General features: G+C 36.2%; 2 protein-coding genes and 2 pseudogenes across 2 annotated transcripts; all 4 read right to left on the bottom strand.

The window, feature by feature from the left end:
• Positions 1 to 2695: 2695 nt before the first annotated feature.
• On the bottom strand, positions 2696 to 3434 carry LOC132164390 (dirigent protein 22 pseudogene; annotated as a pseudogene).
• A 2622-nt stretch (positions 3435 to 6056) lies between these two features.
• Positions 6057 to 6924, bottom strand: LOC132164377 (dirigent protein 7). Its single transcript, XM_059574879.2, has one exon. It carries the CDS (start codon positions 6749 to 6751, stop codon positions 6173 to 6175), a length of 579 nt encoding a protein of 192 aa, XP_059430862.2. The 5' UTR covers positions 6752 to 6924; the 3' UTR covers positions 6057 to 6172.
• A 1373-nt stretch (positions 6925 to 8297) lies between these two features.
• On the bottom strand, positions 8298 to 9029 carry LOC132164331 (dirigent protein 21 pseudogene; annotated as a pseudogene).
• A 3198-nt stretch (positions 9030 to 12227) lies between these two features.
• LOC132163982 (dirigent protein 22) lies at positions 12228 to 13045 on the bottom strand. The gene has a single exon (XM_059574375.2). The coding sequence runs from the start codon at positions 12999 to 13001 to the stop codon at positions 12426 to 12428; it is 576 nt and encodes a 191-aa protein (XP_059430358.1). The 5' UTR covers positions 13002 to 13045; the 3' UTR covers positions 12228 to 12425.
• Positions 13046 to 14606: the final 1561 nt, after the last annotated feature.

The raw sequence follows: 14606 nt of genomic DNA, 5'->3' as shown, positions 1-14606 counted from the left end.
ACACATATATAATAAAAAAAATACAAATAAATGAATGAAAGCTCCCTTTCAGAAAGTATGACCCCAAAAGGGACCCTTCCATGGCGTTATCAAGAAGCCTCAACAGTCACTTCACTTGAGTAGATGCTATCATAATATGGTGAGAAATGATGCAGCCGCAGACACCGGCAAAGTTGTCTGTTGCGATCCAGCTAGCGCCATCACCGCGATATTTTTCTTTGGAGTATTGGTGTAATAATTTTTAACGTAACTCGTAAAGTTGTTTGTTGCGATCTAGTTAGTAGTATTAAATCTGTTTAATTGAATAAGTCGAATTAAGGTTAACTAATATAATTTTATATTCATGTATCGACACAACTTGAAACTAATACATGAAAATGAATTTTTACCCTTTAACATGGGGACGAGGATTATGTGCAATAAAGCAGGGTTGGAGTTGCTCGAGCACCTGTATCACATGGGCTGCCCTATTGAAGTAGCTCAAGTAGTTAGGTTTTGAGCTACACAGATACCTGCTCAAGCAGGCGAAATTCAGACAGACTGTTACATGGGTATCTTTTGCTTAACAGTCTACTTACGATTGTTTTGACACAAAAGAATCATGAAAAAATGTATGGAAATTCAGCATAATGCGAACTTAGTTGGCCATAATCCAACTAAATGCTGGCTTCTAACCTCATCACAGGAAGGATTCTTAAATCTTCTCTCTTAATTTCTCTTGTATTAGCTGTCCAATTAGTAACCTAAAACCCTTGTTGAACTCATCTTTGTTGCTAAATCACAACTTATTCAAAAAGTTTAGACCGATAAGAAATGAAGAATCTGAATTCAAGACCTTTAATTTAATAACATGTCACCAGTTAAATTAAAAAACGTTCTGATATTACCAGCCCCTCATAGATGATAGGCCCCGTGAAACCAAAAGTGCCATCTTCTTGTTGAAATTGAAAAGGGCCTATATAAGCCCATTATTGACCTATGGAGCACAACTCAAAATCCGGAATTGTAGGGTATCATGGGTCAAGAGTAAGACAGAGAAACAGCGACTTTTCTGGCCCACAAACCTTACCCATAATGTAGGAGATTGACAATGGTTTGTGTTTTTGTCAAATGAAAGTACTTGCAATTTGACACTTTTCGGCCGGAGTAATGTTAGAAATCATATTTTTATTTTATTTTATTGATGTGGCGGTATCAATCAACATTTAAATTTATTTTTGTAACAATGATTCATTTTTATTTTAGGTGATGTTGCCTTATTCATACAAAATAATTTTTAAAATTATACTTTTATCCCACGACTATCTCACCCTTTGTTCTTATAGTTACCATTTATTAATATTATCATCAACCTGAATTATTTGCTTCTTGATGGCCTATTCTTTTCTACAAACGATTGATTTGAGAGGTCTAATTAATTTTCCTGTTGTGTTTGCATATTGATGAGAGGTTTTGAATGAAAAAAGGAGTTCATTGTAAGATGAGTTAAATATAAGTGTGACAAAAATAAACTGCATATTAAAAGAATTACATGCTAAGTCTCATATAAAAGTCTTTTTAGTCTTTGGCCCCAAGCTTAGCTTACAAGTCAGAATTGGCTTCTAATATCCAACAAACATTAATCATTATTGGGTAATATAATATTAGCAACTGCAGATTTTCCAACGGGATGTGAAAGTCTATCATTGTAATAGACAACCACAGTAGTCCACATATTTAAAACCACCACTACCTCCCCATTATAATCACGCTTGTGGAATAAAAGTGCATATGCTTGGACTTTCTGTACCTTTTTTTTTCTGGGGAAAAACATTCCTTTTAAGTTAAAAAATTTATTCATTAAATTTTTAATGATGCTGCCATATATATATATATATGGGTAAAGATATTGAGCACGCCCGGCGTGCTTCAACAGTGAAGCACGGCGGCCGTGATTTTTTTTTTTATTATTTTATTATTTTAATTTTTTTGAAAAAAAAAAAAAAAAATTTAGCTTATCGTGCTCTGAATCATGACTCATATATATATAGGGTAAAGATATTGAGCACGCCCGGCGTGCTTCAACAGTGAAGCACGCCGGCCGTGATTTTTTTTTTTATTATTATTTTATTATTTTAATTTTTTTGAAAAAAAAAAAAAAAAAATTTAGCCTGGCGTGCTTCACTGTTGAAGCACGCCAGGCGTGCTCTGAATAATGACTCATATATATATATATATATATATATATATATATATATATCATACTCAATCAGAATATTGTACGAGTCCCATTTAATAAAAAATTTATAAATATAAAAAAAATAAAAATTAATGGGTCGTTAGATTACCCTCATTTTGTTTGTTAAAATTTTTTTCAAATTAGGAGAGACATTAGACATGTTGTAACGCCCACATCAATAATACAATATTGTTCGCATTTGGATATTTTTAACTAGACTTTGCAGGAAATCACTCATCCTAGTTTATATTATTCTCGCAGAAGCACGATTAATTACGGAATTTTGATAAGTTTATTGTCATCATGGCTTTAAAATGCGTTGTATACATATAAGCACATTCTTATTCTCGGGCGATATGAGACGCCACACATGTTTCCTTTTGATTGGATGTGACATGAGAGTACCGCAAAAAATTTAACAGAATATGAACAAAACTTTTGAAATGTGTATACTAAGAATTTCAAATGAAACGGAGAAAATCATTGGAGGAAAGTAATAGTAATAGAAACAACACAAGCCAAAATAATTGAAAGCTAGCTACATATATATTCCCAATAAAAGGTGAGGAAATTATTCAAAGTTATAAAATTTGGGAAAGAAAAAGAAGAAGATCAATAATGGAGCACATAGACATTGTACTCGATTACAGCATCACCCGTCTTCAAGTTCAAGTCATGAGTGGTGGCGAGAGCATAACCCCTAGCAAACCTGAACAGCCCGCTGCCTCCGATCACCGGAAACTCTCTCACCTTGCTGGTGGCGCCGGGGTTTCTTCCTAAAATGGAAAGACTGCTACCATTATATTTTCCTACGGAGAAGGCAAAGTTCATGACCATCAACAAAGCAAATTCTTCTTGTGAGGCAGAGGCATAAAGCCCCTGTGCCTTTCCTATCGTTTTCGAGCTGAGTTCGGGTCCTAAGGTTAATGGGTCATCCATGATGGCTACAGAGCCAAACCCCGTCAATGATGTGTTGGAGGGTGGCGGCACAACCATGACGGCGGTGGGATTCCGGCCACTCAGAATATCATGAAAAAAGAAGTGAAAGTGGTTCAGCTTTGGTTTCCTCAGCTTGTGTCGCTTCTTGTCTAAGATTCTTCCAAATCCAAAGCCTTGATCTTCTCCTGCAGAGACAAAAGTTGCAGAGAAGGAATATAGAAGGAAGAAGACGATGATCATCTGGGAAGCCATGGATGGAAGAATTCTAGCCATGGGAAACTCGTTTGCTTAATTATGAATTGAATTTGGCATATGATTCTTATATATATATATATATAAAAGGCGAAGGTCGGTGTGGCTGCCAACCGCAATACGCCATCTTAGGGCCTTTTTGGTCAATACTTCGATAAAAAGGTGGACTAGTCAAAGAATTTAGTTAGCCTTGTTTTAGAATTACCAAAATTAAACTGTTCCACTATTCTAATTAAGATGTGGCAGCCCGTATCTCAAAATATTATTAAAATTGTGTGTTTTTAAAAATATACTGTCTGATCTGTTAAAAAAAACATGTTTTTTTACATTTTTAAACTGTTATTTTGTTTCTTTTCAAAATATACTGCGTAATTCTAGGTGGCTTACTGTGTCCTACTAAAAATAATGTGGCTATTAAAATTATCCTCTAATAAAAATTCAATAATGATCAATCACAAGCCCAATGACGATTTTAATAGACACATCATTCTTAGTAGGATACAACAAGTAGGCCACTTAGAATTACTCCTATTAAATTGAACAATTTTTTAGCGATTTTGTTTTAAAATGTGCATTTAGCTTATGAAATTAGGATTAAAACTTCCAATCTTTAACATTTTCTATTTATAGCCAAAGAAAGTATACAATATTGCAACTATATTAAGCCTACGACTAGAACATATATATGATAACAAATTAATAAATGAAATAATAGATCAAGTGCTTAATATTTCTTAATTAAGCTCAAAAGAGTATCCTTTGGTAATGGATTAATATTATTTCTGGGTAATATTGTGATGAAACTATGAATAGTAGAGATTGTCATGTCTAATTATATAAGTCTATGACAAATGAGTTACTTGCTATTTGAGAGGATTAATTATGAAAAGTGTTGCTAGCTTGAATTTGTAAGAGTTCAATTTGCTCTACAATATATATGTAAATTGAGTTTGTTAATGTTTGTGAGTGGATAATATGTCAAAAAAAAAAAAAAAAAACTACATAAATATTTAACACATTCTTCATGATTTGTTTTAAGTTTTTTATTTTTTATTTTTTACATTCTTTTTACTGTAAAAAAGTAAGAACAAAGTTTTCCTCTTAACTAAGACTATTTATTTATTTTTTTCTAATTCAGTCTAGTAAGCTGACAATGTGTTTAAAATGCATGTGATGCATTTTGAACACATGTCAATTTAATAGACTGAAATCCAAAAAGATAATGACACAATATGAGTTTGTGAACAGTCTTTGTTAACTAAACAAACAATTAATGGAAACATAAATATAATTAAGTGTGACAAAAATAAATTGCATATTAAAAGAATTACATGCTAGTCTCATTTGAAAGTCTTTTTCCTCTTTGGTCTTGGGAGGAAGTCTAAGAGCACTCACATTAGGGTAGCCAAAATGCTAAAATGAGATTAAAATGCTCGCATCTGCATCCGGTTATCAATTGCTGAAATATTTGGTGAGCTTAAATAGTGCTAATCAAATTCGGTTAGCATTTCTCCCTTGAAGGGGATACGCTTCTGGTGATTCTTGCAGTGAATCATTTCTCTTTTTGCTTCCTTTCATTTTGCTTATGTAATTTCTGACATTAGTGTTGATCTTTCTCCCTTTCGAAGCTAAAATGCTTCAAAAGTGTTTAGATACGCCAATTTTCTCCTTCTCTCTCTATATATACTCACTTGCTTCTTGGTGATCTCCGACCTCCGGCCAACTGATCACCAAAAACGTATTCTTTTTCTGGGAGCATCGGTCCAAATCCCAATTTGATGTTTTAGCTGGGTATTCTTTTCTGCATCAAAGGTCTTCTTTATTTTGAGCGTTTTGTCATAGTTTGAAGTTTTTGTTTCTGCCTTTTTGGGTTTTGTTGTTTCTTGCAGGTTCTTGTGCTTGTAGTAATGCCTGAGAGGGTTGCGCTTTACAATAGTAGACATGACAAATTTTCTAATAGCCTGCTTTTTTTTTATAAACAAAAAATAAATTTAAAATTAGAATAAAAAAAAATTATGGGGGTGAATCGAGCAACCCCTTAATGCTGGCCACCCCACCCCTATGGTCATTGGGTGTGGTTGAGCCACCCTCAAATGGCCAGAGGGTGGTTTCCGCTACTTCCAATGAAGTCATAGGGGTGGCTCAACTTTTTTTTATTTTTTGAAAATAATATTAATGTGATATATGAAACACGTGGAAATCGTTGATTGGTTTGACGTGACACGACGTTAAATTATTGGACGGAATATAGATGAAAATATTAATTGCATTTATCAACTGTTCACATGTACCATTTGTGATACTTTTTAAAACAAAAAAATCCGTTTAATTTCTCATTAATTAGCTTCAAGTTTGCGTAAAAGATGTAACCCTAGTAGCCGAAGCATATTCTCAACCCAATAACAAAAGCATAAAGAATAACATTAGACCTACGTAAATTGGTCTGCCACTCTTTCACAATTTGTTAACATGTATTAGTTGAAGCATTTATTTATTTTTTTGAAGTAGTTAACGTGCTTCCAATTGCATGCATTATAAAAGAGTTATAGGTTTAATATTTTGAGCCTTATTAAAGTTGAAGAGCTAGCTGTTGAGGAGGATAGCCGACCAATTAAGAATGACCCAAACTTTCAAATGTCTACTTGTATAATGTGAAAGCATGGTGCACGTTTAAAGTAATACAAACCACTCACAAACTCTTGACAAAAGTTGCCAAAATAATTGCAAAAAAAAAAAAAAAAAAGGAAAGGAACCTCAAGAACATCAATAATGGAACACATAGAGATTGTACTCAATTATGGCATCACCCGTCTTCATATTCAAGTCATGAGTGGTGGCGAGAGCATAACCTCTAGCAAACCGGAAAAGCCCGCTGCCTCCGACCACCGGAAACTCCCTCACCTTGCTGGTGGCACCGGGGTTCCTTCCAAGAATGGAAAGGGAGCTGCCATTATATTTTCCTTCATTGAAGGCAAAGTTCATAACCATCAACAAAGCAAATTCTTCTTGAGAGGCAGAAGAGAAAAGCCCCTGTGCCTTCCCGACCGTTTTTGAGCTCAGATTGGGTCCCAAGGTTAATGGGTTATCAAAAATGAATACAACACCAAATCCCGTCTTCGATGAGTTGGAGGGTGGCGGCACCACCGGAATAGAAGTGGGATTCCGGCCACTCTGGATGTCATGGAAGAAGAAGTGAAAGTGGCTGAGCTTTTCTTTCCTCAGCTTGTGTTGCTTCCGGTCTAAGGGTCTTGCAAAGCCTTTCTCTTCTCCATAGACCAGAGTCGCAGAGAAAAGGAAGAAGAGGATGATTTGGGAAGCCAAGGCAGGAAGAATTCTAGCCATGGGGAATATCGGAGCTGGATCTTGAAGAAGAATGGTCAATACGTCTCGTCTTTTATGAAGAGAATATGGGCGTCTAATTAAATATGCAATAAGGCAAGGGTCGGTGTTCAATTAGTCAATAAATTTGGTCAATTAGCCTTCTTCTAGAATATGACCAAACTTATTCCAAGATGTAGCACTGTAGCAGCGTGTAATTGGGGTTCTGTTGACAAGGAATGGGAGAAGAAAACAAGACTTATAAGCCAAACATTTCCTAAATATGGAGGGGACCTTTTGAATTAGAGGTTGAGAAAGAAATAGGAATGGTTAGAATTCTTTGCATGATAGTCTTTCTGATGATCTGGATTTTCTCTATTTAAAGTAAATGGAAAAATCGTATTTAGCTTAATTATAAGTTTTCATCTTATTTGAATTTAGTCATTAAGTATTCAATTTTAATAATACAATTTTTAGGTTTGATCAAACTTTAAAATAGGTATTTCTATCATTTCATCATCAAAGTTAACTGTTCGTTATTTGTCACATGTCTCATTTAACACTTCACGAACACCCCAATGCAATGCCACATCAACAAATACTAAGTTATTCATTAATTTTTTTTTTTTTTTTAAAAAAAGAATCAACAAGTACCCCCTAGGAGTGCCCATGAACCACCCCTTCCCCCTTCCATTTGGGTGGCCAAACCACCCATTTTTTCTTTCTTTTTTTCTCTTTAAATTTAGTCTTTTTTTTTTATTGAATAATAATTATAAATGGTAAATTTAGTTTTTCAAAGGTGAAAATGGGAGTATTTTTGAAATATTTTGGTCAAATTTGATTTTTTTTTTCATCCATTTTAATGTCAATGTTAACAGAATGGTTTTTTTTTGCCATAAAACGATAGTTTAATGTATTTAAGTATCATATCTGTCAGTTCATGAAACTTTCATAAGCTTAAGTATATCTAACCAAAAAAGTCTAAGTGTGCGGGGGTGGCTCAAGTGCTCAACTACCCTTATGTTTAGATTTTAGTCTTCCATCATCTTTAGACTTTTAGTAAAAGACAATTATTTTTTATTTTGGATTTTTTCAGAAAATGGGCATTTCAGAAAGTTTATGGTTAGGGGCAATTTTTTACACAAAAATGGTAATTTGGTATTATCCAAATGTCGTCACACTTGTGAGAGTTCATGAACCAAACTCAAAAATTGGTAGTACTTAATTAGAGGCTAAAATATATTTAACAAGTGAAAATCGCTGATCGGTTTGATAGTCTATTTATTGAGACAAGATCGTCTATTTTGCTAAAGAATAATGTTAGACCTACAATTGGTGAACCACTATTAATTTTCCACTCTTATTAACCTTAAAATGTTGATCAGGAGGATAGCAAACCAAATTGAACGAAACTTTGAAATTTCTACTTAATATAATGTGAAAGCATGGTGCACGTTTTAGTTTAAAGTAATATTACAAACCAATCACTGGACTTAAAAGCTCGAAAAAGCAGCCAAAATAATTGAAAACTATATATGACATGTGAATATACCTCAACAAATACATCATGTATACTCCAAATAAAAGGAGAAAAAGATTATTAAATATATGAAAATTTACGAAAAAAGAAAAAGGAAAGTGATCATGACGAAAAAAGGTCATGAACAACATCAGTAATGGAACACGTAGACATTGTACTCGACTACGGCATCACCCGACGTCAAATTGAAGGAATGAGTGGTGGCGAGAGCATAACCCCTAGCAAACCTGAAGAGCCCGCTGCCTCCGACCACTGGAAACTCCCTCGTGCCACCGGGGTTCCTTCCAACAATGGAAAGACTGCTGCCATTATATTTTCCTTCGGTGAAGGCAAAGTTCATGACCATCAACAAAGAAAATGCTTCTTGTGAGGCAGAGGCATAAAGCCCCTGTGCCTTTCCTATCGTTTTTGAGCTTAGATTGGGTCCTACGGTTAATGGGTCATCCATGATGGCTACGGAGCCAAACCCCGTCTTCGATGTGTTGGTGGCCGGCGGCACAACTTCGATGGCGGTGGGATTCCGGCCACTGAGGATGTCGTGAAAAAAGAAGTGGAAGTGGCTCAGCTTTTCTTTCTTCATCTTGTGTTGCTTGGGGTCTAAGGGTGTTCCAAAGCCTTGCTCTTCTGCTGCAGAGACGAAAGTTGCAGAGAAGGAATAGAGAAGGAAGAAGACGATGATCATTTGGGAAGCCATGGCAGGAAAAATTCTAGCCATGTGAAGCTATTGAACAATGTTCAATGTGTTGTGTATTTTGTCAAGTGAATATGGGCGTCTATATATATATATAGGTTTACCCTCCCCAGGCCGATCAATTAGTCAATTGATTTGGCTAGCCTTCTTCTAGAATGATCAAACCCATTCCAACATGGAGCAGCTATATAGCGCGTAATTGACAAGAATGGGAGAATAAACAAGATTTATCAGCCAAAGAATTCATCTACATGGAGGGCCCCTCGTGATGAATCAAAGGCTGAGAAAGAAATCTTCCTGATCGATCACGATGAGGATTTATTTTATGATTAAAGATTTAACGTTTAAATAACGTGATATTATGTACACGCACTTGTTATAATAGTTGGTAGCTATATCAGAAAAAAGCTTGTTCGAGCAAGACGTTAAGAAATAGATCCGATACTTAAGCCATAACTCCGATAGTTAAGCCAGTATAAAAATGAGATAAAAGTTTTCTCTTACATAGTGTTTGTATAATCACCCGCCAAGTGGCATATTTTTATTGGCAACTCCCCCATTGCCATGTTTTTGAGTCTTGTGACCTTCCTAAGCGATCACCTCATGTTGAGATTATTGTGAAGGGTTGACATGCCAAAGGAAGACACTGGTTGAGACGATTGTAGTCGGGGGGGTTGGTCAATCCCCAACAAGTACTATTCCGTTCTTGTTAGGCCGCCAGCAACCTGCCAAAAACAACAAAGAAAAAGCCTAGTCAACTCATTTATTCTTAATAATTCGACAAATCAAGAGGAACTGAGAAAGTAATTAAGGAACAGAAAAAGAAGTAGTTAAGAAATTAAATAAGATCGATCACCTACTAAATCTTGGAATCATTCAAAGGAAGATGCTCATCTGGTGATGAGATGCTGATTGCGACTCTGAATGTGACCCACGTTTCTTCCACGTAACAAGCCCAAAGAATCTTTCCTTTACTTTGTTCTAAACTAAAACATCACGCCCCGGACCACCTCGTGTTCCTCGCACCAAATATCTTTTAGAAATGAAATTATGAGGTCTGTTTTAATATTTTTAAAAATCAATTTAAACAGTAATTACCCTATTAAATAATGGGGTCAACTATAATTTTTATGGGCCCTCGTTTGATTGCATGATGTGCCAAGAGATATAAAAGTTTGAGTACCGGCCGGTTCATGGAACTTGTTTTTGTGGAAAAATGGTGAATTCGGATGCTTCTTCTCATCTTCATATTTCTCTTTTTGTCACGAGTCATGACCCATTCTGTGGTGCGATATTAATGTTAATGTTGGTAGACTACCTTTGACATTTCATAATCTTGTTTTTCATGCAAGATAAAATATATTGAAATAGATGACTAATGGGCTTTAAGCATTCACACTCAAATCAACTCTAAATTAAGTTAAACTTAAAAATAAATAAATAAATTGTATAAACGTGTCAATTCGCAAATTCGTTTATATTAAATCCGAACATGATACGTTTATTAAACAGATTTATGAGTCGAACTCGTTTATTCTAAACCCTAAACTTAAAATTATGTATTATATTTGTATTGAATTCTCAGATTACGAGTTAAATTGTCGGTACTAATGAAAAGTAAAGAAAAGAAAAGATGGGTTTAGAATAACAAGGGCTATGTTTGCGAAGAGGCCGGGTCGGCACTGTAGCTGGAACGGCACTGTTCCAGCTACAGTGCCAGCAGCCTTTTTTGACTTTTTGCTCTCTTTTTTTTTTTTTTTTTTTTTTTTTAATAAAGCAAAATATTGAAAAAAAAAAAAAAAAAGAAAAAATGAGGAGAAAGGGGTGGTGTTCCAGCCACCCCTTGGCCAAAATGGGGTGGCCCGACCCCTTTCTCCTCATTTTTTTCTTTTTTTTTTTTTCTCTTTTTTTTTTTAATATTTTGCTTTATTAAAAAAAAAAAAAAAAAAAAAAAAAAAAAAGTCAGAAAAGGCTGTTGGCACTGTAGCTGAAACAGTACCGTTCCAGCTACAGTGCCGGCCCGGCCTCTTCGCAAACATAGGCAAGGATGATGATGCTGAAAAGCCTGAAATGCTAACTAATATATTGCTTTTCTTTTTGTACTTCTCCAAATTCTTTTGTGATTAACTTGAAAGACCCATTTTACAATTCAAGAAGACGACTGAGTGTATCTTCGCCGAACCATGCTCTTGAATCTTCCATGGCGTGGTAGGTGGCTGTCGTGTCGGCCTACTTATTGGGCTGCAGCCTGCAGGTGAAAGGGGGACCCATTCACGCTAAGTTCCAGAGTTTCCACCACGCGGCCACGCCTAAAGGTTTCATATTAATGATGTCATTTAGTCTGTGAATGACATGAATGAATGTACAGTGTTCAATAGAATGCTAGTATCATTGTTAAGAAAGAGAATTGAAAAGGTTGTGTAGACGTGATTATGGGTGAAAAGAGTTTTTAATTTTTTAATTTTTTTTAAGTGAAAATTGAATAAAGTTGTTTGTTAATATGAAGAAAAGAGTTTTAACATTTTTAGATAAAAATGAGAAAAAAAAAAAAGAAGAAAGTTTTGTCTTCGGTTTCCTTGATTTCTGTACCAGCCCTTCTAGAAGTGCATAAACTTGAACATGTGCCGATAATCAATGGTCTTATTGACGGTTGGCCTTTGACAAAGAGAATATGATCCTCTCCAATTTATTAGTTTATTTGAAATAGATAATATCTAATTAGTTATAGTATGAAAATATTTTTATCTTTTTACTTTTTGAAAGAATAAAAACACTCATCCTCTATAACTAACTAAATATTATTTAATCCAGATAAACTAGAAATGATCCTAATTCTTGACAAAGTGCCCACATAGCCATAGTGAAAAACACATCCTTATTCCTAAGTTGTACTCTCCCGTATGTGATTTGTCACACTTGGGATATAGGGGGCTTGGGTTAGGTTGAAACATAGGACGTCCGTGACTCTTTGTCCCAGTTTTTGCCGTGAGCTGTTACTAGGAGAAATTTGGGGCATTCGATGCTTCCAAAAGTTTAAATAGTCGACACGTAAAATATTTAATTAATTACGAAATGAATTATAAAAATAATGTTCAACTTCTTTACACTTTATACTATATCAAATCATCCATTATTTATCCCAGAAGGCTTAAGGCATAACCATCAGAGACAATTATGAGACTCCAACAACATCATGAGAACCTTAAGAGAATGGCATGCCAATATAGAAGCAAAATGGCCATATAATATGACATGATTAAGGGTGCAAGTATGGTGGAAATTACTAATATCATATAAATTCATCTGAAATCTAATCAAAGACTTCAATAACACACTAATCTAAAGCAACATACATAACACAAAACCAAACCCCACTTGGCTTAAAGCAATCAAAAGTGGACAGCCAACATGCTCAAAAAGCCATCACCCAAAGAAAGAGCAAAATAGAGTAAAGCTAAGATGAACGATCAATAATGTAACACATAGACATTGTACTCAACGACGGCGTCCCCTGTCTTGAAATCAGCAGAATGAGTACTGGCTTGAACATACCCCCTAGCAAAACGGAAAAGGCCGCTGCCTCCGATCACCGGCATCTCCCTCACGGCGGAGAAAACGGTGTTCCTCCCGAGAATGGTGATAGTGCTGCCATTGTACTTCCCTTCAAGGAATGCAAAGTTCATCACCATTAGAAGACCAAGCTCTTGCTGTGAAGCAGAGGCGTAAAACCCCTGTGCCTTTCCTACCAATTTTGAGCTCATCTTTGGCCCCAAGGTTAAAGGGTCATCGATCATGGTTACTAGACCGAAGCCTGTTGAGGTGTTGGAAGCCGGCGGCACTACTAGGACAGCGGAGGGATTGCGGCCGCTGACGATGTCATGCCAATAGAAGCGGAAGTGGCTGAGCTTTTCTTTCTTTAGCCCCAGTAGCTTCCGGTCTAGGCTTCTGGCAAAGCCTCCATTTTCTCCGGTGACCGGAGTTGTGGAGAAGGAAGAGATGAAGAAGAAGAAGAAGATGAAGATGGGGAGAAATCTCCTAGCCATTGGAAATGTCAGTACTCGCTTTACACTTGGGACACAACTTGTCTATTTATAGAGTGAATGGTAAATATTGCAAGCATATCGCTGCAATTATCAACTTCCCATTAAATTATCATTTATTTCTTAAGGGTGTGAGTACCCGTGAATTTAATAATAGGGAAACCCCAGTTTGATTCCTGAACTTTCAACTAATATGACAAAGTCTCCCTCAACTTTCAAATCTCTTACTTTGGATCCATAAACTTTGATTTGCTCTCACTTTAAACTGCTCTGTTACTTTTCAACGTCAAACTCAAACGGTTTGACTTTTTATGTCCATTATACCTCCACCCTAAAACTACATCGTTTTGGACCCCAAAACTACAACATTCACCCAGCTCAAAATGACGTCGTTTTGGACATTAAAATTATTTTTTTTAACAAAAACAAAAAAAAAAATCGGGGCGGCTCCCCTCATTTTTGACTAAGGGGGTGGCTGGACCCCCATGGCAGGTCTGGGGGTGGTCAAACCACCCCCATGGCCAAGGGGGTGGTTTCGGCCACCCCCAAAAGGCCAAAAAAAAAAGGGGGGATTGGGTGTTTTGGGGGTGGCCGGACCACCCCCAAGGGCCTGGGGTGATTTGGCCACCCCCTCCGGCATGTATGGGGGTGGCCGAACCACCCCCAGGCCGTTGAGCCACCCCCAAAAGGCCAAAAAAAATGGGGGAGGGGGGGGTGGGGAGAGAGGGGAGATCGGGTGTATTGGGGGTGGTTTCGGCCACCCCCTACCGGCCACCCAAAAGCCCAAACAAATTTGCACAGGAAAATGGGTTTGGGCTTTTGGGGGTGGTTTCGACCACCCCATACGGCCAGTAAGGGGTGTTGAAACCACCCCCAAAAGTCCAAACCCATTCCCCATGCAAATTTTTTTAGCCTTTTGGGGGTGGCCGGACCACCCCCTTGGCCATGAACCACCCCCATACTGGCCATGGAGCCACCCCGATTTTGGTCTTTTTTTTTTTTCTAAAAAAAAATTATAATGCTCAAAATGACATCGTTTTGGGCTAACTGGTGATGTAGTTTTGGTTGAAGATATAATAGGCACAAAAAGTCAAACCGTTTGAGTTTAACTGTGAAAACTAACAGAGGGGGCAAAGTGGTAGAAATTGAAAGTTCATGGGGTAAAGTGAGAGAGTTGAAGTTCAGGAGGTTTGTCAAATCGGCTGGAAGTTTAAGGGGGGCAAAGTGAAGTTTCCCCTTAATAATATAATTAATAGTTTAACATTGTTTTTCCTCGACTCAAATTCCTTCACGGAAATGCTATGTATTCTCCTAGTGTTCTTATGGTATTCTCCTGATTCTAGGTAGATGTTATTTTTCAAAAACCAAACGAGAGAAATAAGAACAACATTCTTTTTTTCTTTTTTTAAAGAAAATAATATTAACGTAAGACTAAGAAAAAATCAAGAGAGCACATAGTATTCCCTTTATAATTAAGCTTTAACGCCTAAAAATTCAATGAGGAAGCTAAAAATTTTAGATGTGGAGTTAAATTTTGGTTTTAGAGAATTATATGGGTATTTTTTTTTAAAAAAAAAAAAAAGAAAAGGAAAGAAAAAAGTTTAGAAA

Source organism: Corylus avellana, chromosome 8 (assembly GCF_965113065.1).
Source record: "Corylus avellana chromosome 8, dhCorAvel1.hap1.2, whole genome shotgun sequence".
Classification (NCBI taxonomy): Eukaryota; Viridiplantae; Streptophyta; class Magnoliopsida; order Fagales; family Betulaceae; genus Corylus; species Corylus avellana.
This window is presented reverse-complemented; position numbering and strand designations above follow the sequence as displayed.